Source organism: Pyrus communis, chromosome 3, assembly GCF_041283825.1.
Source record: "Pyrus communis isolate YQ-2024b chromosome 3, ASM4128382v1, whole genome shotgun sequence".
Taxonomy (NCBI): Eukaryota; Viridiplantae; Streptophyta; class Magnoliopsida; order Rosales; family Rosaceae; genus Pyrus; species Pyrus communis.
Window position 1 is genome coordinate 24,394,257 of NC_142567.1, and position 18,822 is coordinate 24,413,078.

The 18,822-nt window shown below is 38.1% G+C and overlaps 4 protein-coding genes and 1 non-coding gene across 7 annotated transcripts; 3 read left to right on the forward strand and 2 right to left on the reverse strand.

Annotated features, from left to right (window-relative positions):
* Positions 1 to 4,168, reverse strand: LOC137716422 (RHOMBOID-like protein 1). Of its 2 annotated transcripts, none has more exons than XM_068455878.2 (6): positions 3,573 to 4,168; positions 2,353 to 2,516; positions 1,526 to 1,689; positions 1,177 to 1,436; positions 630 to 756; positions 1 to 369 (listed from the first exon to the last, which is right to left on the reverse strand). In XM_068455878.2, exons 1-6 carry the CDS (start codon positions 3,947 to 3,949, stop codon positions 247 to 249), a joined length of 1,215 nt encoding a protein of 404 aa, XP_068311979.2. In that variant the 5' UTR covers positions 3,950 to 4,168; the 3' UTR covers positions 1 to 246. The 2 variants fall into 2 exon arrangements, with proteins under 2 accessions (XP_068311979.2, XP_088547572.1); XM_088691446.1 differs by having other exon boundaries at positions 1,526 to 1,635; positions 3,573 to 4,090.
* Positions 4,169 to 9,066: 4,898 nt separating this feature from the next.
* On the forward strand, positions 9,067 to 11,378 carry LOC137714765 (putative xyloglucan galactosyltransferase GT11). The gene has a single exon (XM_068453897.2). The coding sequence runs from the start codon at positions 9,422 to 9,424 to the stop codon at positions 11,240 to 11,242; it is 1,821 nt and encodes a 606-aa protein (XP_068309998.2). The 5' UTR covers positions 9,067 to 9,421; the 3' UTR covers positions 11,243 to 11,378.
* Positions 11,379 to 12,963: 1,585 nt separating this feature from the next.
* Positions 12,964 to 13,035, forward strand: TRNAG-UCC (transfer RNA glycine (anticodon UCC)). The gene has a single exon. It is a non-coding gene; the product is annotated as a tRNA-Gly (tRNA).
* A 75-nt stretch (positions 13,036 to 13,110) lies between these two features.
* Positions 13,111 to 15,943, forward strand: LOC137714266 (uncharacterized). Of its 2 annotated transcripts, none has more exons than XM_088691447.1 (7): positions 13,111 to 13,447; positions 13,547 to 13,609; positions 13,719 to 13,805; positions 14,250 to 14,478; positions 14,696 to 14,769; positions 14,856 to 14,948; positions 15,572 to 15,832. In XM_088691447.1, exons 1-7 carry the CDS (start codon positions 13,241 to 13,243, stop codon positions 15,662 to 15,664), a joined length of 846 nt encoding a protein of 281 aa, XP_088547573.1. In that variant the 5' UTR covers positions 13,111 to 13,240; the 3' UTR covers positions 15,665 to 15,832. The 2 variants fall into 2 exon arrangements, with proteins under 2 accessions (XP_088547573.1, XP_068309618.2); XM_068453517.2 differs by having other exon boundaries at positions 13,112 to 13,447; positions 14,856 to 14,954; positions 15,572 to 15,943.
* Positions 15,944 to 16,237: 294 nt separating this feature from the next.
* On the reverse strand, positions 16,238 to 18,649 carry LOC137716050 (uncharacterized). Its single transcript, XM_068455443.2, has 4 exons — positions 18,241 to 18,649; positions 17,826 to 17,929; positions 16,718 to 16,847; positions 16,238 to 16,596 (listed from the first exon to the last, which is right to left on the reverse strand). The coding sequence occupies exons 1-4, from the start codon at positions 18,361 to 18,363 to the stop codon at positions 16,558 to 16,560; spliced, it is 396 nt and encodes a 131-aa protein (XP_068311544.2). The 5' UTR covers positions 18,364 to 18,649; the 3' UTR covers positions 16,238 to 16,557.
* Positions 18,650 to 18,822: the final 173 nt, after the last annotated feature.

Here is an 18,822-nt window from a genome sequence, read left to right on the forward strand (position 1 = left end):
TAGTTGGATATGGCAAGTAAATTTCATAGTTTTGGCACGTGTTTCAACTGTCATGAATAGTAGAAGGATAGTACAAAAGGCAGTAAAAGAAAGAAAAGAATAATGGCAAGATAACCATTGCTTGGTGAATGCACAAGACTATGTTTACCCAACAAAAAACAAAAGAAAAAAGAATACTTCCTACGGATATAAGAATGAATCATATGAATCAACATTCTATCAACTCGGGAATTTGTACGTGTATGGTCAACTGCAAAGCTCAGCGCATAGCTGCTGAGCCCGGGAGGCGCTGGGATCCAACAACGAATATGTCCCATTTCTACCGTTGCTTACGCACGTTAGGTTCAGTTGATTCCCTATCTGGCTCGACTGCAAGATTGGTGCACATACAGAAAAATATGTCAGTACAAAACCAATTTCTAGTACTAACTTGAAGAAGCAATTTCCCAGCTCAATTTCTCGAGTCATTTCTTAAATTAAGTTTCCTGAAGACATTAGATTAAACGGAATGCCGAAACTAGAAGGACTGAATGCAACCATGATCACATAAATAAGCAAGCACTTCTATGATTCCAACTATCAAATATTAAGGCAGAAGTAACTATGCGCAGAAAAGTACAGCATATTACCAAACAATAAACATTTTGTGATTTGCAACTCCGTTTTGAAATAGGGATGCAGCTCATATACTGACACCAGGAACAGTGATCATTTAGATTGACCCCTCGAAAAAGGGTAATCAGGCCAAGAGTATACCTGTCAAAAACATGACTTCTATCAGAAAATGCCCGCATATACTGATACTACACAAGTACAAAGAAACTGAACTTTTATTTCCAATAACAAAACGACCAAGTGTTGCCAACACATACAACCCAAAACAACAAAGTAGAACCTGCAATCAACGGAGTGACCAATTAGTATTACAACATAGAGAACAGCAATAACACAAGGCCTTCTCCAAACCATTCTGATTAGAAACAAGCAGATACAGAGACTATCACAATGACAGTAACGAAGAAATATTACACGATGCATAATATCTACACATCTGTACAAAATCAAGTACCCTGATTTGATCAGAAACTGTGCACGCATCAACTGTGCCTACCACATGCAGGGAATTAGGTTTATGAAGTCAAATAATTAAATTTCAGGGATCAAGGAGGAGCTTACCCAACAGTCAATAGTATCAGTGAGAGGACCCACAATACATATTGATACGTCTTGTGTTTGGATTTAACTGGAGTAGTAATAAGTCCTGGGGGAGCATTCCGTTGGGTAAGCCATTTAAACTGGGGGCGGATCAAAAACACAAATCCAAAAAGAAATCCAGAAACAAATCCTCCAATATGAGCAAAGTTGTCCACATGTGGTAGAAGTCCCGCTGCTAAGTTTATTATGATGATGAAAACGAGAGTAAGCAATGCTGCTAACTGCGGATAGAAATCTGAAACTGTAAGATCAAAGGGTCGTGCATATACTATAAAGAGTGCATCGTTGAATATACAGAAACTTTATTTACCTTGTTTGCATACATTGTCCAATTTGATATGAGCTCCGAAAGCATGCTTCCTAGTAAACCAAAAAGTGCACCAGAAGCACCAACAGAAATACCATATTGAATAAAAAGAGCTGAAAGCAAACTCCCGCCAAAACCGGACATGACATATAGAATACCAATTCGAACTGCAGAAGAACAAATCAGAAAAACATTAGTTTCAAACCAAAAAATTTAATTAAGTTCGTCAAAACAACTGTACATGATATAGATCAGCATCAAACTATTATTTTTTTAGACATTTCAAAATATTGAGGCACTATGTCTACACGTACAGGATATCCAAAACATTCCATGTTCCTACAGAAGCGACGGAAAACTGAAATAACCTATCAGCTTTTGTTCCAAGCAATTTTATTCTCTAAAATGTAATACTATGTCTAAACTAAAGTTTGAATAGCCTGCCAAGCTACTTCCACAAAAAGGTTTCTCTTGAACCCCAGCTTAGGTGTATAAACTCTCTTCTTTGCTCAAATAAAATGTCCTCTTGTTTCCATCAAACCTATCAACATACTGGTGTGAGTTATAATGCAAACAACACTACTGACCACTACTCTACGATTATAATTCACAAAATTCATGCATAGAAACCCTCTGTAGATTAATTGCAAGGTAGCTATAGACATCCGGAAAGTATTTCTCTTCTAGAATTATGAAAGAAGTTTTGCACTTGGTACCTAATTTATATTTTATAATTTATGTCTTTGTGCTTTATCTTTTACTACAAAGATCTGTGAATGTGGCTATACATGCATGATGACATACATGAAACTGAAAATCCAGAGGCATACCAAATCCAAATTCTTGCTCAAGCCGAATTCCAATGAATAAAAGACTCAGCATATTGGCAAGCACATGGAAAACTCCAGCATGTAACCACATACATGAGATCAGCCGCCACCCCTGGTGTTGATGAATCACTCTCTGCACATCTAGAGCACCCATCTTTTCTAATCTTCAGGATGAAAACACATGGGAAACAAGTTAGATATGCAACTGAGACCTATTGACCCTTATGGGGCATGTCTATGGCTCTTACTTCCAATTGCTCCCTCCCCCTTAAATCACAAATTTACAACTTCTAGCATTTATAGACTTTGGATGATGCATACTGAAATGAGCACATTAAGCAGCTAAAAAGAATCACAAACAAGTCCTTGAAGAATGCATACTCCCTCTTACCAGAAATATTAAGACAAAAAGAAAATTCATTTTTCCATAATCATTCTACCATTGGCCTCACAGGGCAAGGAAAATCGAACAAAAATTTTGAAACTAAGTTGCTAAAGAACACTAATGTAAAACTTTAACCTTGTAACATATTACAGGGGACATTTTGAATAACACAACAATCTAATCAAACAAGGTAGCTCAATACTTGCAGCTCTTCGAGCACCTTTCTTCTTTGATCAAGCATTTCCCATATGCCAACATCAAATAGACATCAAGTATTGTCTGAATGTTAATAAATACATAAAAGTTAAAACTAAAGTTGCCCATCTCCTTTAAGTTTCTAAACTAATCGCAAATTCGCTTCTGTATTCATTAGTTTTCCTAAGTCCAACATTAATTAAAAGCAGAATTACATCAATCTTCGTACTGTTCAACCATTTTCTTTACAAATATATCTAGTCTAACCGAAATTCCAAATCACCAAGTCAAAAGTTTTTTACAAAAAGTGTAAATCCATAACTTTCAGTTACTTTTACCTTAAAGAGTCTCATCCTTGATTGATCCCACTCTAATTTCAAATCAAAATCAATCCAACCATCCAACCCTTCTCATCATAATTTCACCAAAAAATAGAAATGAGATCAACTTACATGAAACAGGTTCACTGCCACTGTGGCTTCCCGGTCCACAAACAGCAGTTCCACCCCAATCCACAACTAAAATTTTCAAAATTTCGACATGCAAACACCCAGCCAATCCGAAAACACAAATTTCAATCCAAACTGCAAATCCCAACAAATTCATACGCATAGAAACTAATCAAAGAGTGAAGCTTTACGTGTTTGAAGATGGCCCAAGAAACAGGTTTTCCTTGAAGGGCTGAAAGGAGAAGCGGCCGAGGAACCGACCAATGCACCTGCCGGAGTTCTTGGGGCAATCGTTCACGAACATTGTCACCACAAAAACGACAATGTTGGCCACCACAATCAACGGCACCAGCCATGACACCCAACTCTTGAACGGGTTGTAGTCGCTGAACGACCGCCGCGGCTGCGGCGTCACGGAACCTTGCCCCGCCGGTTGCACAACGTTGTCGCTCCGCCGTGGACGCACCACCTTTATATCTAAGCTGCTCGGCGCAGCAGATTGGCCGCTCTCCATAAAAATCTCCCCTTTTTCGGTGTATTGATTTTGATTCAGACCCAGAAAACCCATTTGAGTTTTGATTGCAATCTCATCGAAATCAAAATGTGGGACAAAATTGAATGAAATGGGTTTTTACTTTTGCCTCTCTTTTTTTCTACTTTCTGGAGATTTTGTTTTTTATTTTTTTATGTTTCTTGGGTTGGAGGGATCTGCTTTGGTTCCAAGTTATGAACAAACTGATGTTTTGGTACGTAGTCTTGTTAACCTTTGCTTCTTACTTTGCCTTCCTTTTTCTTTTGTTCTTGTTTGATTGTCTTATTAGTTGGTTAATTACATCGCCATTTTTGTAATTATGCAGATTGCTATGTGGTGCTATTTAAGAGCTGTGTAAATTTATTTATCAAGTTTTATGTTTGTTGTCGAGATTTTAATTAGGGGATCATTTGACACGTGTAATATTGCGCAAAGAGAGAATTCGTGTTTGCAGCTTGTAGATTGTTCTGGTCAATAGAGCGTTTTTTATGACTTCGAGTGTGAGGATAAATTTTTTATCATTGCAACAAAGTCACATAGTTTTATTATTTTAATCTTCGGAAAAAAAAAATTAAATCACCACTCTCCATGAGTAGGTAGCAAGTGATGTCAAAAGAAAATTGTGTATTAACTATTATCAAGCATATGAACACTTTCAACATTTGAGTATTCAACATCGACATCACTCTAGTTACATGTAAAGTTGGTAACTTGCTATGTTTTTTATTTTTTGGCAACCCCCTCATATTTAATTTCCAAACTAATTTCATTGCATGACGCAAATGCTCTCTTTCGGAACAACCGACTGTAAGGGTGTGTAAGTAGTGCCATCACACAGGGCCTCTAGTTCGAGAGACTCTTGATTTACAATTTTATTCTACCTAAAGGTGCATCTATTAACCAAATTAAACTCTTAGTGTAAGTGTTCTCGCAATTCTTATCTATTCCAAAAACATAGGGGATGCAGATAGGCACCTAACCACCACGCCATGCTTCATTTTTATTTATTTTCTTTTGCGTTATATCAATTTACACATAATAAAAAAAAAGAAAAAAAAATATATATATAACAACCAAAATTTTAGACCTTATAAGGGTCTCTGTTTGAGTCTTACACAAAACCTAAAATCTCAGAGCCGGATCTTCTTTGGGTAATAATTTCAAGACTTGACGATTGAGAAATTCCAAAAGTATACCAAGGTGTTTGAAAATGGAAAATGATTTTTGGTTTTAAGGTGGAACAAGTACTTGACAAAATTTGATTAATTGAATAATTTTGAACAAAGATGGAAATGGAAGGAAAAGTAATGTCCAAACCTTCCCATCACGTCACGCCATTACATTACTTACCCTACCAAACGAGGATAGTTTAGGAATTAGAAAAACCACATTACCAAACAAGTAATTGGAGTTGAAGACTCCATTTGTTATAAATTATTTTATTGTTTGTTTCTGCCTGCAGATTAAGACATACAATCCACCTTAATTAGGTCCAACATCTGCAGGCTTAAGATAAAAACACAGAATTTAAGGTTAAAAAAATTGAAGGAAGAAGAAAAAACAGAACTGGCAGCAGAGATTATAGCTAAATTTTTATTTATACTATGTAAATCATTTTATCCTTTGTTTTTGGCTGCAGATTAAGACATATATCCACCTTAGGTTAAGCATCTGCAGGCTTAAGAAACAAAACACAGAATTTCAGGTTAAAAAATAAAAAAATTGAAGGAAGAATAAAAAAAACAGAAGTGCCAATGTGACAGCCTGTCCCGGACTTTTCGTACCGTAGGGATGAAATGACGGTTTTGCCCCTAATGGATAATTGTTGTTTGTGTGGTTGTTTTGGGTTCTTGGTTGGTTGCATCCCAGCCACACATCCATCATCATCCTCATCCCTCATCCCTTTCTCTTGTTCTCCCTATCTGTCCCGAGTCCCTCTCTCTCTCCCTTTCCTATCCTTTCGTACGGACACCACCCAAAACCCTTGAAATCTTCATAGATCGAGGAAACAAGTTACACAGTTGTGCTCGTGAGGTCCTTAGGAGTTCAACCATACCCATTTCAGGTAAGGATACCTTCGTTTTCACGTCGAACTCGGGATCCCCCGATTTGGTCATTGTTCATGCACACGTTAATTATTGTGTTTTTGGGAATTTCAAGTTTGTAGGAAGCTTGGTGAGGTCCTTAGGAGGCTCGGGGTGGTTCGTTTGAAGGTTTTGGACGTCGGGATCGTGAGTTGCAGGTTTGGCCGGAGTTGGTGGTGTTTTCCCGGCGAGTTTCCATGGGTTTTAGTGCTTGAAAGTGGTATGGATTTGTTTCTCTTGTTGTAAGCTTCATTTTGGTACCAATTTTGTGAAATTTGGTTGAAAAACGAGTGAGATACGAAGTTTTGAAAATTTCCTGGTTTTCGGCGCCGGAGGTTGGCCGGAGAAGACGACAGAATATTCCGTCAGTTTGGACGGAATATTCCTAACGGCATTAACTGACGCCGTCAGTGTGCCAGGCACGTGCCTGTGCGTGGGCGGCGTGTGGGGGCGCGTGCGGCGTCGAAAAATTAATTTAAAAATATGGGGATGTTCATGAGGTTGAGTAGATCACGTTGGTGTATTCATACACCCCATTTGAGTATTGTATGAGAAGTTATTTCGTATTGTTGGTTATGTGCTTTAAAATTTACGTATTTATAGTTGTTTCGTATATAGGTGAGACCTATCCCGAGGACGAGCGCGGTAACTCGAGGTAAGGAGGTTACGACCCTTCTACTTACTAGTGAGTGGGCTTTTGGTTTTCCGTATATACCTATATACTTATGTTTTTCCTAGAAAGTGAAACGAAACGTTTATACGCTTTTATGCCATGCATTATGTTTACCCATTTAATTGCATTATTAGTTGCATATATACATATGTTTGGTGTTGCGGACGCACAAGTAAGTGTCAGGTAAGTTATGGTTTATGTTTATGTTCAGTAGTGATTTGAGATGCATAAAGAGCTCATAACCTGCACCCCCGATGTTAGTGCTCCCGCCCAGAGTTGGGCACAGTCCTTTACGTGATGTTCACCTCCTGCACCACACGCTCATCTTGGATCCAAGTTAGGTGCACAATCCTGTCGTACAGACCACTTTAGGTGGTTCCGACTCGTAGGTGACCCGCGATTATTCGCTCAGTCTTCACGTGATCGTAGCACTTAAGCGTACTTATTATACACCCAATCCTGTCATACAGACCACTTGAGGTGGTTCCGACTCGTGTGCAGGTATAATCAGTGAGTTGGAGATTTGAGCTCTAGATTCAGCCATACAGGTCACGTTAGGTGACTCCGGCTGACAGATTACATGACATTATTTGGCATTACCTGAGTATTTGCATTTTATTTCGAGGCATTTGGCATGGCATAATTCTGAGCATGATTTATATATATGTATATTATATTTTCTGGGAAGTATACAGGTTTTACGGCGAGGAGTTAGAACTTTGTTTATGAAATAGTTTTTGAAAAGCTTTGTTTTTGGTCACTCACGCTTTCTGTTTTGCGCCCCTCCAGGTTCTAGGTTGGCTAGCACTTTTGGTGGCTCCCCAGAGGATTTTCCCGGCTTATCTGACAGATTATCACCAATGTAGGACCACCTTTTTGTGTGTTTATTTAGTGTTGTTTCGCCCGGACTGCATTAGGTCTTCCGTGCTCTAAATTTTGTTTCTCACACTTACGCTTGCACATGTATGTTATTTACTTTGTGTATAGCTGGGTTTTTATTTATTCGTACTTTTATTATTATTTATTAGCTTCTGCACTGTGCACATGGTTACGTCACTTCCACGTGACGGCCAGCATTCCTTGATCTCGGTCGGGGTGTGTCAGCCAGCATAGGTTTATATTATAGTATATGTGGTGGTTTAAATTGTTTGGATTAATGTTCGTGCATGCTAGTATTTCAGACACTTTTTTTTTTTTATCAAACGATAGATTTTGTTAGATTAGTCACCAACGGAATTTGAGCGCTTTCATAATTTTCACCACTGTAATAAATGACCACTTGCTTCAGACACTTTCTTTGATTAATTAATCTTTGCATGGTCAAGTTTATGATAGGTTTTAATTTGATTGTTGCTTATAATATTCATGCAATAATACGTTGAATTGTTTATTATCATGCAAGTTTACATGGTTTTCTTGAACTTAAATTGATTAATTTTATAGAGTGTGGATAAAGAATTCGAAGAAGAGAAACAAAAAACTAATTTTGTACCATGTATTTAGGCGTTTTTGGTTGACCACTTCGATAAAATTAAAATGTTGGTTGGACGTTCATACAAAGACTCAATTTATTTTTACCATTGTAGTAAATGATCACTTGTTTCATACACTTTCTTTGATTAATTAGTCTTTGCATAGTCAATTTTATGATAGGTTTTAATTTGAATGTTGCTTATAATATTCATGCAATAATACGTTGAATTGTTTATTATCATGCAAGTTTACATGGTTTTCTTGAACTTAAATTGATTAATTTTATAGAGCGTGGATAAAGAATTCGAAGAAGAGAAACAACAAACTAAATTTGTACTATGTATTTCGGCTTTTCTGGTTGACCACTTCGATAAAATTAAAATGTTGGTTGTTCATTGTAAAAGTTAAAAAAAATAAAACATTGAGTATTAATATATTTACCATTTGGCATTGGATATTATTTCTTTTGGTGAAAAAAAAAACAAATTAGAAAGAAGGGAGTCTACTCCATTTCGGGTCAGGATATACTAACACGACTTGAATTTAGGTCTTGATCTAGTAAAGAAAACTATTATTACCAACTTAACCAATTCTCATTAACTTACTATCCATTTGATATTATTCAATACCGCTATAGTCTAATAATACCTTTTTTTTTTTTTTAATTTGTAAGTGAAAATGTATCAAGTTCGGCTTTTCTAAATAACAAGATCGATACTTAATTCTAAATAACGAAGTCCAAATGTTGAACTAACTAAACTCTAAAAATATTGTTGAAGAAAATAATTTTGCTAAAATATTAAGTTTGAAGTGAATTTCTATGAAGTGTGATGGTTTTTCAAGAAACTGATTGAGTATTGTGTATATTTAGAACGCTACAATGAATTGTTTAGCAACATCCCCCATTAGATCTCATTCCCTCTCTCTTCGAAATTCCAGTCCACTTTCCAAGCAAACCGGACATTAATTTCTTCTGCAGAAACTCATGCCATGCAAACCTTTTCGGATCCCATGCATTTCATTTTCTTGCTTCTCAAATGCATCTAATTCCACATTAAATTTTCATTTTTTTCCAATCAAAAACACCATTAATCTTCTGATATTCCTCTTGGGGTTTCTTTTTCTCCCTTTTTTCTTACCTGGGTTGGTTCCATTTCTTGTACCTCTCACATTGTTCCATTGAGTTTTCTTAATTTTCATTGATCCAAGGTTTACACAAGGGAGACAATTACGACGACGAATCGGAAAAGGTTACGATTGAGGGCCTTTCGTGAAAACATGGGAAGGCCTTTCGTGACGTTCGCAGCCTGCCGCAACCAATATTGGTTTGTATGTGCCTCATTCCTTATATGGTTTCTATTGCTTTGTGTATACCACTCGCAGTTCATGGTAGGAAAGAGCTTGATTGCATTGTTAGGTAATCACAATATCGACATTTCTGTTACTGTTGCTAATGAGTCTGGAAATTCCGGTGATTCGGTTTCTCTGCCTGAAGAAACCAATGAAAGTAGGAACACAAAAACAAGAGATGAAGGTCATATGAACATCGTTTTCAATGACCGAAGTGGTGGGGTTTTTAATTTGAGAACGAAAGATGTTTTTGGAATCGAAGAACACGGCATTGAAAAATTTGGGCACCTTTCTAAGAAGGAATCAGAGCCTCATGACCGTAATGACCAAGTGCGCTATCCTAGAGAAAATAAAGCTGAATCTGAGAACGGGGATGAAGAGGATGAGCCAGAAGAACATTTGGATAAAAGGGATGAATCGGATTCGGAATCCTTTTCTGAATCATGCACAGGTAAGTACATATATGTTCATGACATCCCTAGCAAATTTAACAAGGACTTGTTGAAGAAATGTGGTTCACTTAGCAATTGGACTGACATGTGTGAGCTCGCTTCAAACTTTGGCCTTGGTCCCCGTCTTTCCAATTTGGAAAAAGTTTATTCAAACACTGGTTGGTTTGCTACAAATCAGTTCTTGCTAGAGGTCATATTCCACAGCCGAATGAAGCAGTACAACTGTTTGACAAAAAACTCATCACTAGCTTCAGCAATTTTCGTACCTTACTACGCTGGCCTAGACGTGGCGCGCTACCTTTGGGGATCGAGCATATCCACGAGAGATTCTGGCTCACTTGAAATTGCGAAATGGCTGAGAGAAAAACCAGAGTGGAAGAAAATGTGGGGGAGAGATCATTTTATGGTGGCAGGAAGAATTACATGGGATTTTCGGAGATGGACTGACAAGGATTCGGAGTGGGGGACGAAGCTTATGCTTTTGCCCGAATCGAAAAACATGACAATGTTGGCAATAGAATCCAGCCCTTGGAACAGCAATGACTTTGCCATACCATATCCAACATACTTCCACCCTTCAAAAGACAATGAGGTGTTCCAATGGCAAAACCGAATGAGGAGGCAGAAGCGGCGGATATTGTTCTCCTTCGCAGGCGGTCCTAGGCCTAATCTCCAAAATTCAATCCGCAACGAAATCATAGACCAATGCAGGGCAGCAAGGAGAAAATGCAAGCTCCTAGAATGCACAACTGGTCCGGACAAGTGCCACAAGCCTGTTTTTGTCATGAAAATGTTCCAAGGCTCCGTCTTCTGCCTACAGCCTCCCGGAGACTCTCTAACCCGAAGATCAATCTTCGATTCCATCCTCGCAGGCTGCATTCCGGTGTTCTTCCACCCAGGGTCCGCGTACGTCCAATACGTATGGCACCTCCCTAAGGACTACACCAAATACTCGGTCCTCATACCAGCATTCGACATAAAAAACGGGAAGGTGAGCATTGAGACGACACTGCAAAAGATTCCGAGGCAGAAAGTTTACGAGATGAGAGAGGAGGTTGTGAAGCTGATTCCGAGAGTGATATACGCGGATCCAGGGTCTAGATTGGAGACGCTTGACGATGCATTTGACATTGCGGTTAAAGGGGTTCTTGAGAGAGTGGAAACAATTAGGAAGGACATGAGAGAAGGGAAGAACACAAGCTTTGATTATGCAGAGAAAGTGAGTTGGAAGTACAATTTGTTTGGGACGGTGGAGGAACATGAGTGGGATCCTTTCTTTGAGAGACAGCGTGTTTAAATTTTGCCTTAGGCAGATGAGAGGTGTAGTGTGCATTAACTTTTGTTTTGTAGTTTTTTTCCCTTCTTTTGTAGGGTTATTCTTTTTCACTCTCAAATTATTGGTATTTGGAATCACAGAGCTTCAACTTTCATCATTGGTACTTTGGCAAGAACAATATATCTTCAATATACATGCTCCTCGAAAGCGAACTGTCACTAAAACTCTAGAATAGTTGTCATGCACTTCTCACAATGCAATTTTTCTCTTATATTTATACAAAGAAAGTGTGAGATGACTTGTTTAGAGTGCAACAACAACTCACTCGTTGAAATCACATTGCAAAGTACTCCATATTCCTTTGCCAAATAAAAAGAGTGGAATTTTACTAATCTGGATCACACTGTCAACGAAGATCATGCATTTAAAATTCAAACTTTTAGAAAAAAGAATTTGTGTACATCTAAGGGCTAGTTTGGGAAGAAAAAAAAACATTGTTTTCAAAAGCAGAGGTAGAGCTGCTTCTGCTTTTTGTTGTTTTGGACCCATGAATTTGACAAAAACCACTTTTTTTTTTTTAATTTACAAAACACAATTTGAACCTCATCTTTTTTAACAAGTTGCTTTTAAAATAGGCTTTTTAGCCAAAATAGTCCCTGAGATTTGCATAACACATCACTTTGGTCCTTGATAATAAAAATCAATAGAAATGGTCCCTGAGATTGTCCACCATCCATTATTTTGGTCCTTCCGTTAAAAACTCCGTTAAGTGTCCCAAAGCTCTTGGCCGGAAGTTTGGGTAATTTTCAAAGCTTCGTAACTCAATCGTTTCTTAACCAAATTTGACCCATAATATATCAAAACGAAGATGGGAAAGTGTAGAATAAGATTATACTTATTTGGAAGCCCAATGGTTGCCGAAGATAGGCGGAAAAAAGCCTGAAAGGTGACTGGTCTGTGAGAAAACTGGAAAACTCGCCGAAAACTGGGTAAACTTTAAACGTTCATAACTTCTTCAATACTCAACAAAATCGAGTGATTGCCAACTTTCGAGCCATTTTCCGGCCAAACCACGGCAATTTAGCTGTCGAGAAAGGTACCATTCTCTTTGTCTCATCGAGAAGTATGATTTTCGTTTTAAATCACTCGATTTCGTTGAGTATTGAAAATTTTATGAACATTTAAAGTTTACCCAGCTTCCAGCGAGTTTTTTCAGTTTTTCCACAGACCAATCATCTTTCAGGCTATTTTCCGACCATCTCTAGCAACCATTGGGCTTCCATATAGGTATAATATTGTTCTACATTTTCCTATCTTCATTTTGATATATTATGGGTCGAATTTGGTTAAGAAATGCTTGAGTTACGAAGCTTTGAAAATTGCCCCAACTTTTGGCCAAGAGCTCTGGGACACTTAACGGAGTTTTTAACAGAATGACCAAAATACTGAATGGTGGACAATTTCAGGGACAATTTCTATTGATTTTCAATCTCATATACCAAAGTGATGTATTATCCAAATCTCAATGACCATTTTGGCTAAAAAACCTTTAAAATAATTTCAACAATGCTATACCAGCCCTAACCCTTCTCACTAACCATACATTAGGTAAGGAATTCAAAATATTTGTGTATACACAAACTCTTTTTTGAGTGAGTAATAATCCAATTTTTTGTGCAAATAACTTGCAATGTTTCAAGATTTAACGGTTAGTAAGTTTTCAGAAACGAACTTCACAGCGAGCGTTTGTAGTCCAACGGTCAGGATAATTGCCTTCCAAGCAATAGACCCGGGTTCGACTCCCGGCAAACGCAGTCTTTTTTAATTTTCCATTTTTGCTTTGTCCCTTCTTTCATGAAAACGACGTCGCGTATCGCCTTGAAAAGCATCCTCTCCATCTTTCCGACCAACCACAGCCAATCAAACCACCCAGATATTTACGCGCCAAAACCATTTCCGTGGCCCAAACTCTCTCGCTCTCTCTCCCCTCTCTCAACCGCTTACTTCAGCTCCAAATCCATGGCGGCCACGAGCGCCTCCTTCACTCCGCGCTTAGTGGGGTCCAGAGTAAACCCTAGAACCGCCGGAGCTCCGTTCTCCGTTCGAATCTCCTCCGGCGGTAACTATCCGACGACCCGCGATACCCTCGCCGAGGGCCCCTACTGTATCTACGTCGGCCCCATCGAAACCGCCAGCAAGGAAACCCTCGAAGCCCTCTACAGCCAAGTAAGCCCCTTCCATATTTTTTTCCTGCAATTAACTAAATTTAATTTTCTGGGTTTGGATGAATTTTGAAATTTGATTGATTGGTGGTGCACGTGGCAGGCACGTGATGCGTATTACAGTGGCGACCCTTTGATAGTTGATGACATGTTTGATAGAGTAGAGGTATGATTCTGTGACTTATGAGTTCATAGATTTTTGACAGGCCAATGTTTTTTTGTTTCAAGTTTTGGTTTTTGTTGTTGACATATTTTGCAATTGATTGGAAGAACAGTTGAAGCTAAGATGGTACGGCTCGAAATGCGTCATGAAATACCCACGTTGTAGTCTTAGGAGACAATCAACTTATGCAGATGCTGAGGTAATTGGTTTTTATTGAGTATTTTTTTTTTTTTTTTTGAAGTATTGTTTCTAATTTTGGCATTAATTCATGAATATTGCTTTAAAATATGGGAAGATAAGAGGAAATGAAAGTATAGTCATGCTTGAATTGACGTTAGGGTAATTGGGATTTGATAGTTTGCCACTCATTTGGTTAAATAAGCAAACAAAGTGTTTGCTCGCGCGTTTGGATGATTGTCAGTGTTGATGTATGTTCATGAGACTTGGCGCAGAATTACATACATCAATTGTTGACAATCATCCCTTCATGTATGTGGCTCAGTTACCAACTGCGACGTTAGTTATAAACCAAACTGTTTTTGTTCTTGGACCATTTGTTATGCTATGATATTTGGTGAATAGAAAAAGTGGATTCTGTCATTCTTTCTCCCCTTGAATATTGAGTGACATGGATGTAGGGCAGGAAGATTTATCACAGGTTTTTGCATTAGCGAGCATTTGGATCGTCTTTCTTGCTTTTGGCACTTCAGCGTGTCTTGTGCCCATAGTTTACTCTGTGGGACTAGCTTATGAAGATGCTTTCAATCCAGGATTTTCTTATATAAACCAAGTGTCTGCTCTTTCCATTCTAAATTCCATTCTCTTCATGACACTGGGTTGTGTTATCAGTTACCCAATTGCATCAGCTTCCGGTAAGTAAACCTGCATCCATTCTCTTGTAAAGCATTAAGAATTTTAGATGTTGTGGAATTTTGCTTTTCTTTCCTTTTTTTTTCTCTTTCAAATATGATGTCAAATTCTTTTGCTATGTAATGTGGGTGTTGGGTATCGATTAGGAATATGTATAACTTTCAATGATATTATAATTGTTTGAAGTGTCAGCATATTCTAAAGTGACCTTTTTCACAGTTAAAGTACTTAAAGGCCTATGGAGAAATGACTTAGTGGCACTAAAAGGGGTATGCCCAAATTGTGGCGATGAGGTCAGTTGATTCAGTCTAAGAACTCTAAAAACAATTAATTTTTTAGGCATCCGTTTTCTTCTGATTTCATCATAATCTTTCTGTAGGTGTTTGCATTTGTGGAATCCGATCAGTCTAATAACTCACCGCATAGAGCAAATTGTCACGTGTGTGAATGCTTGTTAGAGTTCCGTACCAAGGTTGAGGTAACTAAGTTCTCTTTTGTTTCTCACATCCGAAAATTCATATGTTTAACATTTGTTCTTATTTTGTAAAGGTCTGAAAACAATTATGAGAAAATCCAAAGCAAATATCAGTAATTTAATTGAGGATTCATAATCTTAATCAGTACACACCCAAAACCTATTACTGTAAATGGCTTCTGTAAAGGGTAACTGAACAGGATTGGAAAGTATCCTCGCACTGAATATTCTTGGCAATTTCAATAAAACTACATTTATTTAAAACATTGCTAATCATATCTCTTACGGAAGTCGATCCTGCTTATGTAAGATATGTCAGAAATGTGATATATATAGCATCGCTCTTGCAGTGTATCTTAGGTATTGTGAGGTTTTGTGGTAAATGGCCTCACTTTCTCACTTGGCAAAGTGCCTCCTTCCCTCTTCTCATGGTGCTAAACTGCCCGGGTCAAATCCTTGGTTCTGTTGATACTTCCGTTTTTATGTTTTTGAAATGTTGATAGGTTCTCTGATTACTGAATGGATGTAGGAGTTCGAAAAGATATATGTCCCATTGCCATTTTATAGAATCAAATCATTAAGTATGTTTTTTGCTTACATTGGAGGTTATTTTTGTGCAGAAATCTGTTTCACCACTCGGTAGAAGATGGGTCTACGGCCGTATCTATCTTGTTTCGCGAAGAGGCAGAAGCCAACTCCGAAGACGGCTATAAATGTCTTCGAACCCCAAAGGACAAATGCATATTGGAAGCTTATATACAGTAGGACAATTCATTCAAGTCATCTTCTTTCCAAATTATAATGTAATAAACCTCATTCTTACCTGAATAGAGCCAGTCCGAATGTATTTCTCACAAGTTATTGTCATTGGTCATTCGACAGCTGAGTTTCTTCGATCGCATTCTGATATTATCGTTCGGTATATACAGTAGGGAGTTCCACCTAATGGAAATGTTCATTTTGAATAAAATATGACATATTACGTTATCAAATTGTCGATCTGATTGCATAAATTCTTATTTGCGTGTGTAGTCCAAATTGACAATATGATGCCCTTCGTTTATTTGTGTTGAAATGAAGACTCCCAAAGTTTCACATCCAAATTTTGGGACTAACCACAAAAGTTGTTCCTGCTTTTCGTGAAACCGGTGCCCCATTTTTTTAGGCCGAGTTTGAAGATAAACTACTCATTGAGCAATACATTCCATAACGACTGTACATCCTGCATATAACGTACTCTGCGCGTCGTCTCGTCACACTCAAAAATTGCTCAAGCACATAAATGATTGTCAGCTAAATCTACAAGAATAATGCTTGCAGGTACTTTTATTTGAGGCTGCCAAAACAATTTTGATTATCATCAGTTCTGTGCAGGCCATACATTGCTACATTGCGTGGACGTTTGAAGGAACATTGACCCGAACATCTAATCACCATACTAATAACGTTTGCTTAATCATAAAGAAACGAGAAAACAGTAATGACTTAACGACTTCTAAAGGGAACTTTCTCATCGTATCCAAGGTTATCGTTCTTCATGCAACCAAAGTCCTATAGCTGAACACCACCGCAATGGAAATGATGGCGATAATGGATGGATAGCAAATCAGAAGTGTCCCAAGCTGTATACTAGAATCCAGGCAAGCTGAAAAACAGAAACAAGGGGATATGAGAAAAAGGTCAATGACTCATAGAAACCGATTAATCTTAATTTATAAAAGGTAATTTCTCAAGGGGACAGCGGCCTTTAAAAGTATGAAAACTACCAGAAAAAGAGTTATAGAAGCGAAAAGCCCCTCTTGGAGAAGAGCTCCATGACCACCAAAGTCTTCTTCGTCAACCTTTAGTACCATTGCATAATAGCCATATATAATTCCAGTTGATATCACCAGAAAACTGAGAAAGGAAAAACAAAGACCACCATATAATGATTAACAAGTGGAAGCATATCCTACACTAGTGAAAACTCAAAACCATCAAAAGATAAAACAATTATGTGGGAAGCAAGGACATCCAACACGGGCACATGTTCTTTTCTCTTGGCCTGAAACTCAGAGTCTCAGAGATAAGTTGTCCGCGAGAATCTAAATAGTATTACATGCCTGTGTAAACATATCACCTTGGTACAGTAAATTGAAAACTGTCAGCACCAAGTCCCGTTAAAGTTAAGGCAATTATCACTTTTCGAGAACTACAATATTGCAGAAGCAATTCGATGAATGCTCCAGCTTTACAGTTGAACTCACTAAGGCCAAGACCATGTCAAGCAATGTGATTTTCAATTTAAAACTAAAGTTTAACAGGGTAACTCTTCTAGCATACGTTTCAATACGGTAGCTGGTGTAACTGCTCTATGACATATTATGGCTTCATCACAGAATCCCCAAAGAAGGCAAGACTCAAATCGTTCACTAGCTCTTCATTTAATATGTCGATTCAGAAAACAACTTTCTAAAATTAGAATTCACTAGTGTTCATCTAGGCTATTAAGGTTCTCACCAATGATAAGCTTCTGAACTCAACACCCCTACGAATTAAATACAAATCATGAATGAATTGTTTTATGTTTTGAAAGTAACACGTACAGCCTAGAGAATCTGAGTTTCAGCGTAATTGTAATTATCTATGACGATTCAATAACGCGCAGCCCCAAACAAGTTTTAAAGTCTGCTACTACAGATTTCTTAGCATTATGCTAACAATGTTCCATTGGGAAAATTCCTGCCTAGGATTTGCTTTGATGGGTTCCTAAAGATCCGAATGAGTATTCTCGCTAAACAAGTTGTTCACTGATTAGCAACGTAAAACAATGATGGTGTAGAGTAATTGGAAACCGTGACAAGCAATGAAGAAGGTGTGCAACCATCAACTTACATGACGAACCATATACCTCCGACCAACGGTATTGCACCCCACAGCAGCCCGCATGTGAGGGCCATTGCTTGTCGAATCCAATGCAAGACATCTCCCAATTGATCCTGCACACATACACAAACACACAAAGTAAATCATTCAAGTCAAAGTTACTAACAGGGCAATCAGAAAGCCATGCGAAATATTAACCAAAGCAGAATTTATTAATCCTCCCCAACAGTTTCCGCTCATTATACTCAATAAATTTGAGCGTTTCAATATTGCCCTTAAATTCCAAAATCTCAGGAACCCATTATAAATTGCAATGCTTCAATAAATACCCAAGATTCAAACTTCTTTTTCTAGTTTGTTCTCCATCAAACTTTCCCGGCAACCAAACAAATCACAGTGATCAACGATGGGGAAGTTGTAGTACCTTGTCCCACGTAGCTTCCGGATCCAACAACTTGGCGAATTTGAACGGCGACAAGTGACCGTTCTGGTGCTGCTGCGACTGCTGCTGTTGACCGTTCAATTTCACTGATTTACCTTCTTTCATGCTTCGAAAAAGCGCAAACTTTTACTGGAATTAATAAAATCCGCCCCAAACCTTCACACAATTCAGTGGGTTTCTGCCGGCACTTGCAGAGGGACGATCAGAGCTCGCTAGGGTTTTGGATTTGGGCGGAGAGATTGAGAGAGAGAGAGAGAGATTAAATTTGAAAAATAAATAATTGAATAGAAAAATGGAAGAGCTTCGCTGTAGATCTGATGCGATTGGGTTTACGGGTGGGAGTAAGTAGTTTGGTGCTGCTGCTGGTAAAGTTAGGTATCCAGATTGTTCTAAAAGACCAACGCCCATAACGACACCGTTTATTCTCATCAAGTAGGTCAGTCTTATTCCTAACTCAATTTCACGTCACGTTGAAAGAAATCGAATTCTGATCTTATTCTAATTCCTTTTTTTATATTTGGGTCCAAGACCGAGCAAAATATTTTGGTAATTTTATTAATAGAA